Here is an 18,851-nt window from a genome sequence, read left to right as displayed (position 1 = left end):
CCAAAACACTTATATTAGAAAATAATCTCATGGAAATGACTGCTTTCATTTGAATATAATAATAAAACATTTAACTTGTTATTTAGTCAGGTTTGGGACAGGTGCGCTGCAGGTCTGACGTCGCTCACATGTGCTCCACCGAATGCTCAAGGAGTTTTTGCGTTTGCTCACACATATGGAAAATTAGAGGGAACATTGTTTGGGGGTATCCATAATACGCCGACAGGGAGAAGTTTGTGTTTACACGATGAGTCGGGTGTGTCTTGAACCGAACCCCTGAGGCCAACTCACCGAACCCCTAGGGTTCGATCGAACCCGGGTTAAGAACCACTGCATTAGATACTAGAGTGATTAGATGGATATTTTTATTTTCTTAAAATGTTTGTTGATTTTGTTCATGTTTACAAATTCAGGGAATGGTTCCCTGCACACAAAAGGAATAAATAGTTATTGTGTACTATTGACTTTGTTTTTATCCAACAATTGTATTTAGTAAATAGTGTGCTGATATTTTTAAACTGTCAGTAGCACTTATCATAAATAAATAGGAATTAGTTAATAAATGTGATCCACATCGAGGAGCCAGATGAGGTGGTGCGGGCATCTGGTCAGGATGCCCCCCCCGAACGCCTCCCTCGGGAGGTGTTTAGGGCACGTCCGACCGGTAGGAGGCCACGGGGAAGACCCAGGACACGTTCAATCAATCAATGTTTATTTACATAGCCCTAAATCACAAGTGTCTCAAAGGGCTGCACAAGCCACAACGACATCCTCGGTTCAGATCCCACATAAGGGCAAGGAAAAACTCACAACCCAGTGGGATGTCAACGTGAATGACTATGAGAAACCTTGGAGAGGACAGCAGATGTGGGTGACCCCCCCCCCCCCCGCCCCCTCTTGGGGAGACCGGATGCAATGGACGTCGAGTGGGTCTAGCATAATATTGTGAAAGTCCAGTCCATAGTGGATCTAACATAATAGTGAGAGTCCAGTCAATAGTGGGGCCAGCAGGAGACCATCCCGAGCGGATGGTCTCACGTTGGGAAGACTATGTCTCCCAGCTGGCCTGGGAACACCTCGAGATCCCCAGGGAGGAGCTGGACGAAGTGGCTGGGGAGAGGGAAGTCTGGGCTTCTGCCCCCGCGACCCGACCTCGGATAAGCGGAAGAAGATGGATTGGTAGACGTGATCGGTATTGGTATCGGCTGATATCACTCATCAATAATCGTATTGGAATCGGCAGCAGAAATCCCAGATGGGAACATCTCTACTGTGAAATAACACAGATACATTAAAGATGCATGATAACATTCGGAAGTGATAACTGTAACGACAACAAAGCATGCTGGGAAAAGCCTAAACCTCACACTTGCCAACTCTTCCGGATTCTGCGGAAGACTCCTTTCCTACTGACATCCCGACTCAAGTGACAAATCTCCCGGTTTCCGATGTTTTGTGTGCATATACACTACCGTTCAAAAGTTTGGGGTCACATTGAAATGTCCTTATTTTTGAAGGAAAAGCACTGTACTTTTCAATGAAGATAACTTTAAACTAGTCTTAACTTTAAAGAAATACACTCTATACATTGCTAATGTGGTAAATGACTATTCTAGCTGCAAATGTCTGGTTTTTGGTGCAATATCTACATAGGTGTATAGAGGCCCATTTCCAGCAACTATCACTCCAGTGTTCTAATGGTACAATGTGTTTGCTCGTTGGCTCAGAAGGCTAATTGATGATTAGAAAACCCTTGTGCAATCATGTTCACACATCTGAAAACAGTTTAGCTCGTTACAGAAGCTACAAAACTGACCTTCCTTTGAGCAGATTGAGTTTCTGGAGCATCACATTTGTGGGGTCAATTAAACGCTCAAAATGGCCAGAAAGAGAACTTTCATCTGAAACTCGACAGTCTATTCTTGTCTTAGAAATGAAGGCTATTCCACAAAATTGTTTGGGTGACCCCAAACTTTTGAACGGTAGTGTAAATTATTGTAGCTTTTGCTGGGATGTGCATGCACGAGCCCCCAGTGGCTGTTAACAGTATGACAGCAAAGCATACTTTTTTGTTTTGCACCAATATTTCGGTGGGAATGGCACACATATCACATGGAACACAGCCGTGTATTATGTAAGATGTGTACAGTAAGGACACAACTTAATGCATAGTAAGCATTTCAGCACCATGGTGATAAGTCAGCATTAAGTACATAAACACAACAATCAGTGAAGCTCCTGTCAATTATTTGCCAGCCTCCATGCGGCTGCCATAGCAGTAAAAGCCAACAACATCTGCTGCTGTTTGCAAACACTGCACTGATTTGACATTAGCAACACACACACAAACACACACACACACACACACTGGCTTTTAGCTAAACTGTCTTTGACTATTGGCTAGAACTTCAATGACGTATTATAATTATTTTTTATGACAAAATGTGTCAACGTTCTGCATGAATGTATTCAGGTATTATTTTTTATTTCATATTATAGTGGTCGATAGGGCTTGGTATCAAGGCCGATTTCACAAATTGATTCTATTTCCATTCATAAGGTTCAAAATCGACTGGACTCGAGCTGCACTTAAAATAAAATAAAAATACAAACGAGCTTTGTTTTTTTCTCTTCACCATTAACAACTTTGGACAGTTTTGAACTAAGAAAGGAATGGCCAGTGAGAAAGTGGTCTTAAATTGCACCATTGCATTACAGTATTGTTTCCTTTAAGCGCAAAGAAGTGCCCAAAATGTAAAAAAAGATATCGACCAAATTGATTATTTTACCCAGCTATCCATCCATCTTCTTCCCCTTCTCCAAGGCCAGTTCTTGGGGGCAGCAGCCTAAGCAGAGAAGCCCAGACTTCCCTACTTGGTCTAGCTCCTACCAGGGAGTTTCCAAGCCAGCTGGGACTCAATGTCTCTCCAACATGTCCTGGGTCTTCCCCGTGGCGTCTTACCGGTCGGATGTGCCCTAAACACCTCCACAGGGAGGCGTCCGGGGGGCATCCTGACCAGATGCCCGAACCACCTCATCTGGCTCATCTCCATGTGGAGGAGCAGGGCTTTACTTTTTACCCTCTCTCTCCCTGCCACCCGACAGAGGAAACTTATTTTGGCCGCTTGTACCCGTGATTGTGTCCTTTTGGTCATAACCCCAAGCTCACAACCATAGGTGAGGATCGGAAAATAGATTGACTGGTAAATTGAGAGCTTTGCCTTCCGGCTCAGCTCCTCTTTTACCACGACGGACCGACACAGGGTCCGCATTACTGCGCTGCTCTGGCTGTCGATCTCACGATCCACTCTTCCCTCACTGGTGAACAAGACCCCGTGGTACTTGAACTCCACTTGGGGCAGGGTCTCGTCCCCAATCCGGAGATGGCACTATGCCCTTTTCCTGGCTAGAACTATGGACTCGGACTTGGAAGTGCTGATTCTCATCGCAGTCCCTTCACACTCGGCTGCGAACCGATCCAGTGAGAGCTGAAGATCCTGGCCAGATGAAGCCAGCGAGACCACATCATCCGCAAAAAGCAGAGACCAAATCCTGCTGCCACCAAACCAGCCCTAGTGGTAAATAAATATTTTCATAACTGTATGGTTGTTTTATTCTTAAAATGCTAAATATTAATTTGTGAAATGGCAATGCCTTGATTTAAGTGAGGTTAGTGCACAGTCATAGCTTTGTTTCATCCGCCGTTTGGAAATAATTAAGGTATAAATAAACATTTACAAAATATTTCTGTGTTAATAACTTAATTCAAAACGTATATAACTGCGACTAATAGATGGAAAAAAAATGTTGTTCTAAAATTTTGTGGGTGCGGCTCTACAGTCCGGAAAATACAGTACATTGCCTGAATGTCCTGAAAATGTTTTCTTGATATGTATAATTGACTGTATAATGCATATGTTCCTTTTTGACTGTACTTGAATGTATAATAAGACTGTATTTATATCATTCACATGTGAATAATGCTGTATAATAGACTGTATTTATATTATTCACATGTGAATAATGCTGTATAATAGACTGTATTTATATTATTCACATGTGAATAATGCTGTATAATAGCCTGTATTTATATTATTCACATGTGAATAATGCTGTATAATAGACTATTCATATTATTCACATGTGAATAATGCTGTATAATAGACTGTATTTATGTTATTCACATGTGAATAATGCTGTATAATAGACTGTATTTATATTATTCACATGTGAATAATGCTGTATAATAGCCTGTATTTATATTATTCACATGTGAATAATGCTGTACAATAGACTGTATTCATATTATTCACATGTGAATAATGCTGTATAATAGACTGTATTTATAATATTCACATGTGAATAATGCTGTATAATAGACTGTATTTATATTACTCACATGTGAATAATGCTGTATATTATTCACATACCAATCCATTATTTATAAGTTCTAATGTGTTAAAATGTTCAGATATTGTGTTTTTAAGAACAATGGAAATTATGTTTGGAGTAAAGAACAACAGCCTTCCAGCTTGTATTCTTAAGTTATTTCAATTAAGAGGAGACAACTATAATTTACGGGGGATATTGATTTTTGAAATAGGTAAAGTAAGAACGAATATAAAATACAAATGTATTTCAGTTTTAGGAGTTAAATGGTGGAACAAGCTCAGTGATGAGTTGAAGACATGTAGTTCTTTTGTTAAGGTTTAAGAAAACCTTGAAAGGTGAAATAATTGAAAATTATAAAATATAGTAACAATTACTTTCATCCCATTGATTTTTTTTTATTTAACATTCATGTTCCAGGCAATCTTATTTTCAGTGGAGGTATAGGATAGGCAAATATAAGCTTTGGCTTCAGCCTATTCCTTTTTCGGTCATTCTTTTTATTTTACTTTCTTTTTGTGTGTAAATGTGTATGATTGTTAAATATGTATAATCTGTACTGTTAAACTGGTCACACAAAATGGTTAATGGTTGATTATATGACCGAAATAAACTTATTTCATTCATTCATTCACATGTGAATAATGCTGTATAATAGACTGTATTTATGTTATTCACATGTGAATAATGCTGTATAATAGACTGTATTTATATTATTCACATGTGAATAATGCTGTATAATAGACTGTATTTATATTATTCACGTGAATAATGCTGTATAATAGACTTTACTTATAGTATTCACATGTGAATAATGCTGTATAATAGACTGTATTTATATTATTCACATGTGAATAAGGCTGTATAATAGACTGTATTTATATTATTCACGTGAATAATGCTGTACAATACTTTACTTATATTATTTACATGTGAATAATTCTGTATAATAGACTGTATTTATATTATTCACATGTGAATAAGGCTGTATAATAGACTGTATTTATATTATTCCCATGTAAAAAATACTTAAGTGTTTATTGTGAGCGAACTGTGGTGCTGAATTTCCACCAGGGATCAATAAATTACTTTCTATTATATTCTATATCGGTAAACTGTTGATAATTATCAAAGTTGGAATTTATAAGATCAAAAGGGGGATTTATTTTTTTAACAGAAAATGATGAATTGTTTCCATGCGTGGGAAATTACTCGCCGAACATTTTGAGGTTGGAATGGAAACGTGGAATTTTGTCACCGAAAATTGTGGAAATACCCTTTTCAAATCACAAATTAAATGTTATTGACGATGTAACACAAAGTCAAAGTAGTGCACTAATTGTACACAATGTATGCCTGACAAGTCAATCCTATGATTGCCCCCCCCACACACCACCATGCTGGAACAGACTGTTGTGTGTGTCCATGTGCGAGGGGGAACTTTCAAGGAAACCACCGATGCACCTCTTTTTAAAAAAAAAAACATCCTCAAAAGCAAAACAATCTTGAACCAATCAGGAGCCGTGAAGCTGCAGCCGTTGCCATATAAGGCATGCGCACTGGAGCACAGCTCCGGTGCATTGACGCTACAGCGCCACCAGAGGGCGAGCACACAAAGATACTGAAGAAAGAAGATTTGCAAACATATTCCGCTGACAGCAGCAAGCAAAGAGTTACTCTTTAACCAGGAAGGGAAACAATTTGTGAGATATGAAGTAAGTCAACATACGTAAGCCCCACAGTCACATGATAAAGAAGTATAGAAAAGACGGATAATAAACAAACAAGGTGGTCACACTCCCAGTGCACTTTTGATAACCTCCAGCACTCACATTCAGCAGATTCACCTTGCAATAAAGCGTGATCTTGGAAAGACTTAAAAGAACGTGCACATAAACATCACAATTGTCATGTTGCGAAGTTTACACTTCCTCAAAAGTGCAAACCTACTCCCTTGTCTCATTTCCGTCTATGTTGTGTGAAAATGTGATTTTGATTTGATTGCTCCATCCATCCATTTTCTACCGCTTATTCCCTAATTCTTTGCAAAAATAACAGACTTAAGGGTAAATAAAAAAATAAAAAAAATACATTAAATGAAAATAAATTATTAAATTGCATCATTGAAAATATTGTAATTCAAAATGAGTGAATAAAAATAAAATGAATAATTAAAAATGCAACTTTGAGTTTTATTCTGTTTTTTGGATTAATTAATGATTTTTATTCATGCACACATATTAAAAGTGCAGTTTCAGTTGGGGGGAGAGGAGGGGGGCCAGAATAAGCTGTCGTTTCTATGCTTGGTTTTGTTTTTTATTTATTGTGTTTATTTTCAAACTTCCTGGAAGGATTTCCTCCTTGTACGTGAATCGTTGGAGCATTATTAATAATATATTTACATTAAAAAAAATAAATAAAAAAAAGCCGCCTGGAAAAAAAGAACAAAGAATTTCAATGTTATTTATCAGAAAAAAAGAATGAAAGTCATGTCAAGCAAAAAAGTAGTTGTTTTTTAACAATTTTCCCTAAAATACACATTGAGGCTATAAAGTGTGTTTATCAGATTACTCCATTAACCGGACGGACGAATTGAAAGATTTTTGATTAGCAAAATAACTGATAGCTGCAACCCTGCTGTGAAAGTACTCTTTTTTATCACTGAAGTACTTTATTTTTGAGGGGAAATGTACTTCACTGTTTATACTGTGTGTCATTTTTTAAGTATATTCAAGATAAGTATCAATAAAATACTTAAAACCGGCGGTTCTCAATTCTTTTAGAGGACATTTTTTCCACGCCTCCCCTGAAGTTAATGTTTATTTTTTTATGTGCATCCTTTAAGATAGTTATTTACTAACACTAAAAATGCTATTACGCGATTGCCTCTCACGCCCCCGCGTGTATGTGTGTGTGTGTGTGTGTGTGTGTGTGTGTGTGTGTGTGTATTCTGGCAATCGCTCTGTTTACACAGTCACCTTTAGGGGACCTCTGACAGTATGGGGACAAAAAAACAGGTCCCCTAAAGGGAAACCTTTTTAAATGATAGTCAGGTACCTTGGAGTCCACATCTCTAACGACTTTTCCTGGTCAGTCAACACCACAGCAATCATCAAGAAGGCTCAGCAGCGGCTACACTTCCTGAGACTCCTCGGGAAGTACAACCTGAAGCCTGACCTGCTGCTGACCTTCTACCGCTCGTCCATCGAGAGCCTGCTGACCTACTGTATTACAGTATGGTACGACAGCTGCACTGCAGCAGACAGGGAGAGGCTGCAAAGAGTGGTCAAGACGGCTCAAAAGATCATCGACCACCCTCGCCCCTCTCTGATGGACATCTACACCTCCCGCTGCCTCAACAGAGCCAGTGCCATCATCAAGGACAGCTGACCTGTTCCACCTGCTGCCCTCTGGGAAGCGCTACAGGTGCATTAAAACCAAGACGAACAGGCTAAAAAACAGCTTCTTCCCCAGGGCCATAACCACCCTGAACAGACTTCCCCATTGACCCTCATAACTGCCTTCTCTTCGGTGCAATAACCCATTCCACCAACCACCCTGTTTCATGTACATATTCATGTACATATTCATTTCACCCTCTGTATAGAGTGTACACTTGTTTTATCGCACTGTATGGAATGGCCTCAATCTCGTTACCCTGCGTAATGACAATAAAGCTGATTCTGATTCTGATCCATTCTGAAGATGCCTAAGTGATTTTTAAGTCGCGATCAAAAGTTTACATACACTTCTAAAGAACATAAAGTCATGGCTGTCTTGAGTTTCCAACTCTTATGATAGAGTGATTGGAGCACATACTTGTTGGTCACAAAAAACATTCACGAAGTTTGGTTCTTTTATGAATTTATTATGGGTCTACTGAAGATGTGAGCAAATATGCTGGGTCAAAAGTATACATACAGCAATGTTAATATTTGCTTACATGTCCCTTGGCAAGTTTCACTGCAATAAGGCACTTTTGGTAGTCTGCTTGAATTTTTGACCACTCCTCTTGACAAAATTGGTGCATTTCAACTAAATTTGTTGGTTTTTTGACATGGACTTGTTTCTTCAGCATTGTCCACACGTTTAAGTCAGGACTTTGGGAAGGCCATTCTAAAACCTTAATTTTAGCCTGATTCAGCCATTCCTTTACCACTTTTGACGTGTGTTTGGGGTCGTTGTCCTGTTGGAACAATAGGCACCGATCTACATTTCTGCCAGTGTGTGTGCGTGTGTGTGTGTGTTCTGGCAATGCTTACTTAATGGGGACATCACTCTGTTTACACAGTCACCTTTACGGGACCTCTGACGGTATGGGGACAAAAAAAAGGAAAACCTTTTTAAATGATAGTCAGATCCATTCTGAAGATGCGAAGTGATTTTTAAGCTTTGGCCCATAAAACATGTTTACTGGATAGTTTGAGTGTGAGACATTTGCACATTTGCATCATGTCATATTTAATTTGAACTTTTTTATTGTATTTTTTATTTATTTTTTAAACGGTCCTCAGTAGTCAATTATGCAATATTATTTAAATTTGGTCCCCATGAACCATATTAACTCTTTTTCCCCAGGGTCCCCAGTAAGAATGATCAGCACATTACTTCATCAATCCAGAGATTTAAAGACGTGTATGAGCTAACTGGGCAGTGGCCATTTTACCTAAAAAAAAATGTATGCCTCTACAACCTGTAGAAAGGGTGGTCCCCACAAGTGTGTGTGTGTGTGTGTGTGTACCTGATGGTTCCTGTGGGCGACGGCAACGGCGACCCGAACGCCCTGATGTGCTCCTCATGCTGCTGCATGGTGGGAATGCTGATCTTGAGGGGGGAGATGTGCGGCAGGAGGGGGCGCACGGGCGGAGAGGGCGCTTCCTTTTCCCGCCGCTCCTCGGCGGCGAGGAGCGAGACGAACTGGATCTTGATGACCGTGCTGGGGAAACGGAACACGCACCTGACGAGGAAAACAAACTGTAGTCAGTGTCTGGGCTAAAATTGCGACTCGTGTGGTTGGAGGAGTGTGACAACAACATACTGATGGATTTGACTATATTAAGAAATACATCAGATGAAAATACAAACGCTCCAATGAGGGTGAGATTACCCGTGCTGTAGGCAGGTTAGGGTGAGCGAACCAAGCGCTCCTTTCCCCCCTACTCCAGGCCTGTTGTAAAACCTTCCCCGAGCTCATTGCAAACTAGGGTTGCCCTGACACCAATATTTTGGTACCGGTACCAGAATGTATTTCGATACTTTTCTATATAAAGGGGACCACCAAAAATGGCATTATTGGCTTTATTTTAACAAAAGATCTTACAGTACATGAAACATATGTTTCTTATTGCAATCAAAGAACAATTTAGTCCTTCAATAAAATACTAAACCATTGTTTTTCAACCACTGTGCCGTGGGAGATTGTCTGATTTCACCTATTTGGGTTAAAAATATTTTTTGCAAACCAGTAATTATAGTCTGCAAATGATGTGTCGGTGCTGTCTAGAGCTCTTCCATATCAGTAGGTGGCAGCCGGTGCTAATTGCTTTGTAGATGTCGGAAACAGCGGGAGGCAGCGTGCAGGTAAAAAGGTGTCTAATGCTTAAACCAAAAATAAACACGAGGTGAGTGCCCCTAAGAAAAGGCATTGAAGCTTATGGAAGGCTATGCAGAACGAAACTAAAACTGAACTGGCTGCAAAGTAAACAAAAACGGGATGCTGGACGACAGCAAAGACTTACTGTGGAGCAGACGGCATACACAAAGTACATCCGAACATGACATGACAATAAGTTTTGTTGTACTTGTGCAATGACAATAAAGATCTACCACCATCTACCAATCAACAATGTCCCCACACAAAGAAGGATAAAAACAACTGAAATATTCTTGATTGCTAAAACAAAGTAGATACGGGAAATATCGCTCAAAGGAAGACATGGAACTGCTATAGGAAAATACCAAAAAAAAAGAGAAAAAGCCACCAAAATAGGAGTGCAAGACAAGAACTAAAACACTACACACAGGAAAACAGCAAAAAACTCCAAATAAGTCATGGCGTGATGTGATAGGTGGTGACAGTACACCTACTTTGAGACAAGAGCTATAGTGATGCATGCTTGGTTATGCTTTAAAATCATATCCAACAATTGCGACGACTTTTTACTGTCAACTGAGTTTCGTTTTTAAAGGATTTCTGCTGGTGGTGTGCCTCCGCATTTTTTCAACTCAAAAAATGTGCCTTGGCTCAAAAAAGGTTGAAAAACACTGTACTAGACAACTTGTCTTTTAGTAATAAGTAAACAAACAAAGGATCCTAATTAGTCTGCTGACATTTGCAGTAACATATTGTGTCATTTTCCATTCTATTATTTTGTCAACATTGTGAGGGACAAACTGTAAAAATTGATTACCGGTAATAATCCACTTGTTCATTTACAGTTAATATCTGCTTATTTTCTGTTTCAACATGTTCTATCTACACTTCTGTTAAAATGTAATAATCACTTATTCTTCTGTTGTTTGGATGCTTTACATTAGTTTTGGATGATACCACAAATTTAGGTATCGATACGATATTAAGTAGTTGCAGGATCATACATTGGTCATATTCAAAGTCCTCATTTGACCACGGACGTATTTCCTGACTTTATAAACATAAAAGGAATTTTAAAAAGGAAAAAAAAATTGTTTGTGACGATAAAAAATATCGATGTAATCCTAGTAGTATCGACTAGATACGCTCCTGTACTTGGTATCATTACAGTAGATGTCAGGTGTAGATCCACCAATGGCGTTGTTTACATTGCGACGCCGGTCGGCAACGGTGTGTAGTGAAGCATGTTTAGCTATTCCTCGAGGATTAGTCATTTAGAAGTAGCTAAAACACTGCAGATTGCGGAATGACGCTAGCTGCTAGCTAGCTAGCTAGCCATGTCTTAAAGCACCTCTTCCTGAGGGCGTTTCAGTGTTATAACTTCACCTTTATTGTTAGTTTTTAGGCCAAAATGCGTCCGTTCTTCCTTTTCTGTCTACACACTGTGTCTGCTTGTAAGTACTCTGTGATTGTGCCCTGCCGAACATGCTCCTCTGCTCGTAAAACCAGCAATGTCATGACGTAACGACACGCCGTCATGCCCGTTAAAAAAAAGGGGGGCGGGGACCGGTACTTATTAGAGGCGGTATAGTACCGAATATAACTCATTAGTATCGCGGTACTATACTAGTACCGGTATACCGTACAACCCTATTGTAAACAAACATGGCGTCAATCGTGTGGGACTTCTTCACTGATCAAAAGGTTCATGGGCTATTTAACCCTTGTGTGGTTTTCAGGTCTGTGGGACCCGTTTTCATTTTTTTATTAAAAGAAAAATGATACAATTAATTAATTTTTCAAACTGAGACTCACTGACTTTGGCTCATTTTCTGTGAAGAACATATATCAGAATACATATTTAATGACCACACACCATACACATTTTTATTACATATAAGATGTCCGGGTCCACTGGAGCCGGGGCTAAGAGAAATGTGGAAATTGATGTTCTGTGTACCACACACACACACACACACACACACGGCAGGCCTCGACAGGAGGAGGACAGAGTGTAGGTACGCAGAACATCAGAGGGTCAAATGTGCGAGAAAATGAGAGCAGACTGTGTTGACAAACAATGTTGCAACCTGGTGTGTGAACCGCAGGTGCAGAAACACAAAAGAAAAACCCTGTGGGATGCAGAAACTGGCGGAGAATTTTTCCGTGCAACGTTCATATTGTTGTTACTCAGCCAGCGTTTGTGGGTCTGATGGACCCGTTGCATTTTGTGGCTTTTAATGCCTCACAGTCAAACACTTTTATGTTAAAATACTCAACAGATGTTTACCTTATCCCAATAAATATATGTTTAGTATTTTAACATAAAAGTGTTTGATTGTGAGGCATTAAAAGCCACAAAATGCAGGTATGTGTGGCTTTTAATGCCTCACAATCAATCCGAGTGTGTCAATACGTGTGTTTTAGATACGCGCAATTTAAACCAATCAGAAGCAATGTACAGCTGAAGTGTGAGAAAAAGAGATGTCAAGACCGCACCTTAAGCTTTTCATTTGGCCCCCTGAACATCACCCAAATAGGCTTGATGAAACCATTCAAACTAGGGTTGCTCATGTATGTAGTACTATTGCCACCCCACAGGGGGGCACAAGCGAGGCATATGTGTCACAAGGAAGCAGCAGTGGGGTGAGTAGAAGGGGACTACTCATTCAAATAAAAAATGGGTCAAATCCATCCATCCATTTTCTACCGCTTGTCCCTTTTTGGAGTCGCGGGGGGTGCTGGAGCCTATCTCAGCTGCATTCGGGTGGAAGGCGGGGTACACCCTGGACAAGTCGCCACCTCATCACAGGGCCAACACAGATAGACAACATTCACACTTACATTCACACAATTTAGTGTTGCCAATCAACCTATCCCCAGGTGCATGTCTTTGGAGGTGGGAGGAAGCCGGAGTACCCGGAGGGAACCCACGCAGTCACGGGGAGAACATGCAAACTCCACACAGAAAGTTCGACCCTGAAAAAAACCTAAATAAATTGTGAAAATGGGAATTTTAACTGCAAAGTATGAATATTCTGCCCCCCCGAGCCAGTGCTCGTGTTGTTTTGTGGCTGACGATCAAATATTGTTTAATACATGTAGTGTTTAATTTGACCAGTAGAGGGCGATAACAGGTAAAATTGTGTTGAGCCACATCCATTGTTTACAATCTTTGCTGTGGATGTTGTTTAATTTATATTTGCGTGAACATCTTTAGTTTTGTGTGTAACTGTATTAACACTAAACCTTCTGTTTTGTTTATGTAAAATACACAATGGACGTTATCATTTTGTAATGTTTACCTTTGCCTCTGATGGCTGCTGGTTAGCGCCTTGCATGGCAGCTCCCGCCATCAGTGTGTGAATGTGTGTGTGAATGGGTGAATGTGGAAATACTGTCAAAGCGCTTTGAGTACCTTGAAGGTAGAAAAGCGCTATACAAGTATAACCCATTTATCATTTATTTATTATGTTGATATTTTCAGTCTTACGAACCCAAATGAAGGAAGACGTGTAAACAAATAAAATTTAGGAAGGTAAATAATTCAAAACCCCCAACAAAACTTCTGGAGCTTCTGTTCCTTCATGCCGTTAACTGTCTAATCCGGCAGCCAGGGCAGAATAATGAATTTATTTACAGTGCAGTGTGAAAGCCGACGTGTTTACTTTGTAATTAAGTAAACGCAATCTTAAAGATATATAACCTGCCGCGGTACTTCCTGACGAAACGTCCAAATGTCGATGTATAGCCCCTAAGCTTTTGGGCTCTTAAAACTGTGGCCCTCTTCATTATGTAGTTGAATAGCCCTGCAATGGAGGGTTCCTGCTTCTCGCAGATCATAGATAGGCACACACAGATTGTATTACACGCAGGCACTTCTGAATGCACCTGTTGTATTACACCACAGGTGTCCAAATCAAGGCCCGGGGGCCAAATCTGGCTCGCCACATTATTTTATGTGGCCCAAGAAAGCCTAGAAATAATATGCGTTAATAAAATGCTTAATCTTTTCTTACTAAATATATTTATTTCCCTTTTGACATTAAAAATCATGTACTGCATGCATTTGCATATCTTTTCAAATGCAATATTATAAAAATCGAAATAGTATATTATCATGTATTACAAAATTATTTGTGTTAAAATAAAGATAAATACTGTACTTAAATATCTGCTTGACTTAGGGCTGGGCGATATATCGATATACTCGGTTTGTCTCTGTGCGATATAGAAAATGACTATATCATGATATTGGAGTATACGTTCTCACGCAGTTGCTTTTAGCTGCGGGCATTACACTACAGGCTCTTCTCACTCTTTCTTGTCACTCGTTCTCACAGAGACATAAAACAAGCGCACCTTCTTACATACGTCACATACGTATACGCCCTCGTGGAGCAGACAGGTAGCGGCATGGGTAACGTTAGCTGTGGTGCGACTGGTAATACGAGAGAAAGAAGGTGCAAATCTAGTAACAAATGAAGGAAGAATTAATTCCCAAAAAAAACAGCAGGGGGTCCATCGTCTGGCGGTGGTTTGGCTTCAAGCGGGAAGATGTCGAACAGACAACCGTAATATGTCAATTGTGGGGCAAAAACGTTGCTACAAAAAGTAGCATTACTGCTAATATGTAGCATCGTTTGAAAAGTCACCCGCTATAGAATGAAGAGTGCTTGAAACTCCGCATCAACATCTCCGGCCAGTGCCACACCAACAAAATGTAGAGGCAACCTTTCCAGATCAACACCGTATGAAAGAAATAGTCAACAACAGAAGGAGATAACGTCCGCAGGAACCTACCACATAGCGAAGGACATACACTATTTGATTTCCTATTATGCAGCTCATTTTTATCTGACAGTTATTAAAATATCTTGTGTGACATCATGCACAATAGTGCACTTTATTTGTTTTAAACTATTGTAGTGGCAAAAAGTGCACTTTAATTTAGTGTTGTTTGGATATTTCATCTTAGTGACATCATGCACAAAAGTGCACTCATAGCTTGTTTTAAAATGTCTCTGACAATCTTGCACTTTCTGTTTTGAAATGACATGAATGTTTGTGCCACTGCTTAATAACTGTTTAATTAATACACTTTTGGTCAATTGACTTAGTTGTGATTTCCCTCTCTGCATGAAAGTTTAAAATGAGCATACATTAATGCAGTATGAAGAAGAATGTTTTAATGTAGACACATAGAATCATCATACTGCTGTGATTATATGCATCAAGTGTTCATTCAAGGCTAAGGCAAAATATCCAGATATGTATCGTGTATCGTGACATGGCCTAAAAATATTGCGATATTAAAAATAGGCCATATCGCCCAGCCCTAGCTTGACTTATAATTTCAAAACAAATTATGAATAAAATTGTGGACTGTAAAATTGACAATAGATTTTACGGTTAAATTCGGCCGACTGATTTTTTTACTGTAATATCAACTTTGGTACTGTTTTTTCCAGATATAGTAAGACACTAAAACATTAAAAAACTGGAAATAAAGAACCATTGAAACAACAAAATTTGACAGTAAAAAAAAACAACTGGCAGCTCTGTGGCATGAATTTTACCACTAAAACAGTGGCATTATTTTCCATTCCATTCCATTTATTCAAATTCTATTCCTCTAAAATCACTATAAGTTATTACAATTGTGGACTGGCACTGAAATCCCGTTACTCCCTTTTGTGACATTTTGTAAGAATTGCACCAGCAAGCTTTTTGTCCAATCCTGCGAACTAGCAAACAAAACCCCTGCCTTGCCGCGACGCTCTTCTTTGCAGCTGTCAGTGCAAGACTAAATCCACAAATAGACAAGCCTCACATCTGCTGTACCTCAACACAAGTGTGCGCGCCAGAAGCAAACGTCCAAACACTGCCTGTGAAGTGGCTTCACACAGAATTCCACTGTTGCTGCACTCATGACACCCCAGCGGGCGGAAAGAATCCCCAAAGAACGTTTCTATCTTTCTGGGTCGTTATATTTAGCAAAGAAACAAAAAATGGACATCATGCTTTTAGTGCAGCGGGCCTGGCGAAGACGTGGAGAATACAAGGAAGAGCGTTGGCAGGACAGGAAATCTCAGCAGCGAGACAATAAGCTCCCAGCTCGCGTCAAACCCTCACAGGAAAAACACTCATTTTGACAACAAGTCAAGTTAAAGCTGAGAGATGGAGTGAACACTTGGTTTTTGTATTCCAATGATTTTCTAATGTGAAGGCCCAGAACATGATGTGACCTTCGCCAACGAGTCGTGTCTTTCGAACGGCTCTTAAGTGAACGATGAAACCCGATTCTCAGTTGTGACCCGTTTGCACCGGCAAATTTAGCGTTTGCAATTGCCCCCTCTACACATGTGTGCCACCCCACTGACAACTGGACTAGAAATAACAATCTGAGTTTAAGGAAACTTAGCAGCATTTAGATTCCCAATTTTTAATTGTCCTGTCTTGTAAATGTGCAGTATTATTATGTATTTTACAATATGCTGCTTTTATATTTCATGTATTTTATATTATTACTTTGAACTGTTCTATAATTTAATGTTTTATCCTGGAAAGCGTCTCTGAGTACTCTGAAAAGCGCTATACCTAATAAAATGTATTATTATTATTAATTATAAAAAAAAGTATATTCATATTTCCCATAAACATTTTTTAAAATATAAATATATACTTTTTAAATTATTTTTTGATTGTATTATTTACATTTTATTTGAATTCCCTTTCCAGGTTTGGGGTAGTAGTTAAAGCGTACACACACCAGGTATGGTATAGTACAACTTTGTACTAACATTTTTAGTATGTCCACATAGTTTTATTTATACTTTTTATATCCATTAATGCAGTTTATTCTTACTTATTGTGTTTTTTGTTTTCTCTATATTGTTAAGATGCTACACATTTTTTTCAATGAGGGAAAATTCAAACTACGAACCATGGAAATATGGCAACACCCTGACAAGGAAAACAACAAAAAATTATATTATAGCCAATATTTCAGAATAATTCCCAACAGTAGAGTATTATTTGTGTAAATTAAATTATTCTGATCTTACATTTTATCGTTTAGCGGACACTAGTGAATGGTTCCTTGATTTAAAACCCCCCCCCAAAAAAACGATAATAACAAGCCAGTCTTTTGAACGGCTCGCTTCAAAGAGCCATGAATTCCATCTCTATATTGTATATATTATATAAAAATATAATATATCAGTATATATCATATACTGTATATTAGAGATGTCCGATAACATCGGCCGATAAATGCTTTAAAATGTGATATCGGAAATTATCGGTTTCAAAAAGTAAAATTAATGACTTTTTAAAACGCCGTTGTACGGAGCGGTACTTATCCGGTAAAACACGGATACAAACCATGCTTGCCAACCCTCCCGAATTTCAGTGCCCCTCCCGAAAATCTCCCGGGGCAACCATTCTCCCGATTTCCACCCAGACAACAATATTGGGGGCGTGCCTTAAAGGCACTGCCTTTAACGTCCTTTCTCACCTGAAACCTCGACCCCTTAACATGCGGACCTGAGTGAGGACAGCCTGTTGTCACGTCCGCTTTTCCTCCATACAAACAGCGTGCCGGCACAGTCACTTAACATTTACTGCTTTTCACACACACACACACAAGTGAATGCATGCATACTTGGTCAACAGCCATACAGGCCGTATAAACAACTTTAACACTGTTACAAATATGCGCCACGCTGTGAACCCACACCAAACAAGAATGACAAACACATTTCGGGAGAACATCCGCACCGTAACACAACATAAACACAACAGAACAAATACCCAGAACCCCTTGCAGCACTAACTCTTCCGGGACGCTACAATATACACCCCCTGCTATCCCCCAACCCCACCCACCTCAACCTCCTCATGCTCTTTCAGGGAGAGCATGTCCCAAATTCCAAGCTGCTGTTTTGAGGCATGCTAAAAAAAAATAATGCACTTTGTGACTTCTATAATAAATATGGCAGTGCCATGTTGGCATTTTTTTCCATAACTTGAGTTGATTTATTTTGGAAAACCTTCTTACATTGTTTAATGCATCCATCGGGGCATCACAACAAAACTAGGCATAATAATGTGTTAATTCCACGACTGCATATATCGGTATCGGTTGATATCGGAATCGGTAATTAAGAGTTGGACAATATCAGAATATCAGATATCGGCAAAAAAGCCATTATCGGACATCTCTAGTTGTGAGTTCAAAGCCCGGCCGAGTCATACCAAAGACTATAAAAATGGGACCCATTACCTCCCTGCTTGGCACTCAGCATCAAGGGTTGAAATTGGGGGTTAAATCACCCAAAAATGATTCCTGGGCACGGCCACTGCTGCTGCTCACTGCTCCCCTCATCTCCCAGGGGGTGAACAAGGGTGATGGATCAAATGCAGAGGGTAATTTTGCCACACCTAGTGTGTGTGTGACAATCATTGGTACTTTAACTTCACTTTATACCTGCATTATCCTTTCCATCCTTTGTAACTGAGCTACTGTGTGGAACAATGTCCCTTGTGGATGATTTAAGTCTAAGTCCAACATGACAGTCCTGTGTTGATTCCATGTGCTTTTGCAGCCAGCCTCCATTTCCGGTTTCGTCTCCCCAAAACACTGTACAGCAGCCAATCAGAGAGGAGCTCCGCCCCGCCCCACCCCCTCGCAACGATCGCTGATTGACAGCCACACACAAAAAAACTCAAGTGTAAACGCCCTTGTGTTTACGGTTGCTACTCTCATTGACGTATTAAATCACCACTTCTAGCTGAATAAAATGGCCACACATTTTAAAAAGGCAACTTTTCACATTTCACGGGCGTTTGGGACGAAACAATCGAA

The 18,851-nt window shown here is 39.7% G+C and overlaps 1 protein-coding gene across 1 annotated transcript in view; it reads right to left on the bottom strand.

The window, feature by feature from the left end:
• Window positions 1-18,851, bottom strand: part of foxk1 (forkhead box K1) — a 33,506-nt gene that overhangs the window by 13,695 nt on the left and 960 nt on the right. The window contains exon 2 of the mRNA XM_062026516.1: window positions 9,131-9,346. Coding sequence (XP_061882500.1) covers window positions 9,131-9,346 — 216 coding nt within the window. The remainder of the gene's footprint in view (window positions 1-9,130; window positions 9,347-18,851) is intronic.

Source organism: Entelurus aequoreus, linkage group LG18 (assembly GCF_033978785.1).
Source record: "Entelurus aequoreus isolate RoL-2023_Sb linkage group LG18, RoL_Eaeq_v1.1, whole genome shotgun sequence".
Lineage (NCBI taxonomy): Eukaryota > Metazoa > Chordata > Actinopteri > Syngnathiformes > Syngnathidae > Entelurus > Entelurus aequoreus.
Note: the sequence above shows the minus strand (reverse complement) of the source record. Positions and strands in the feature narration are given on the sequence as shown.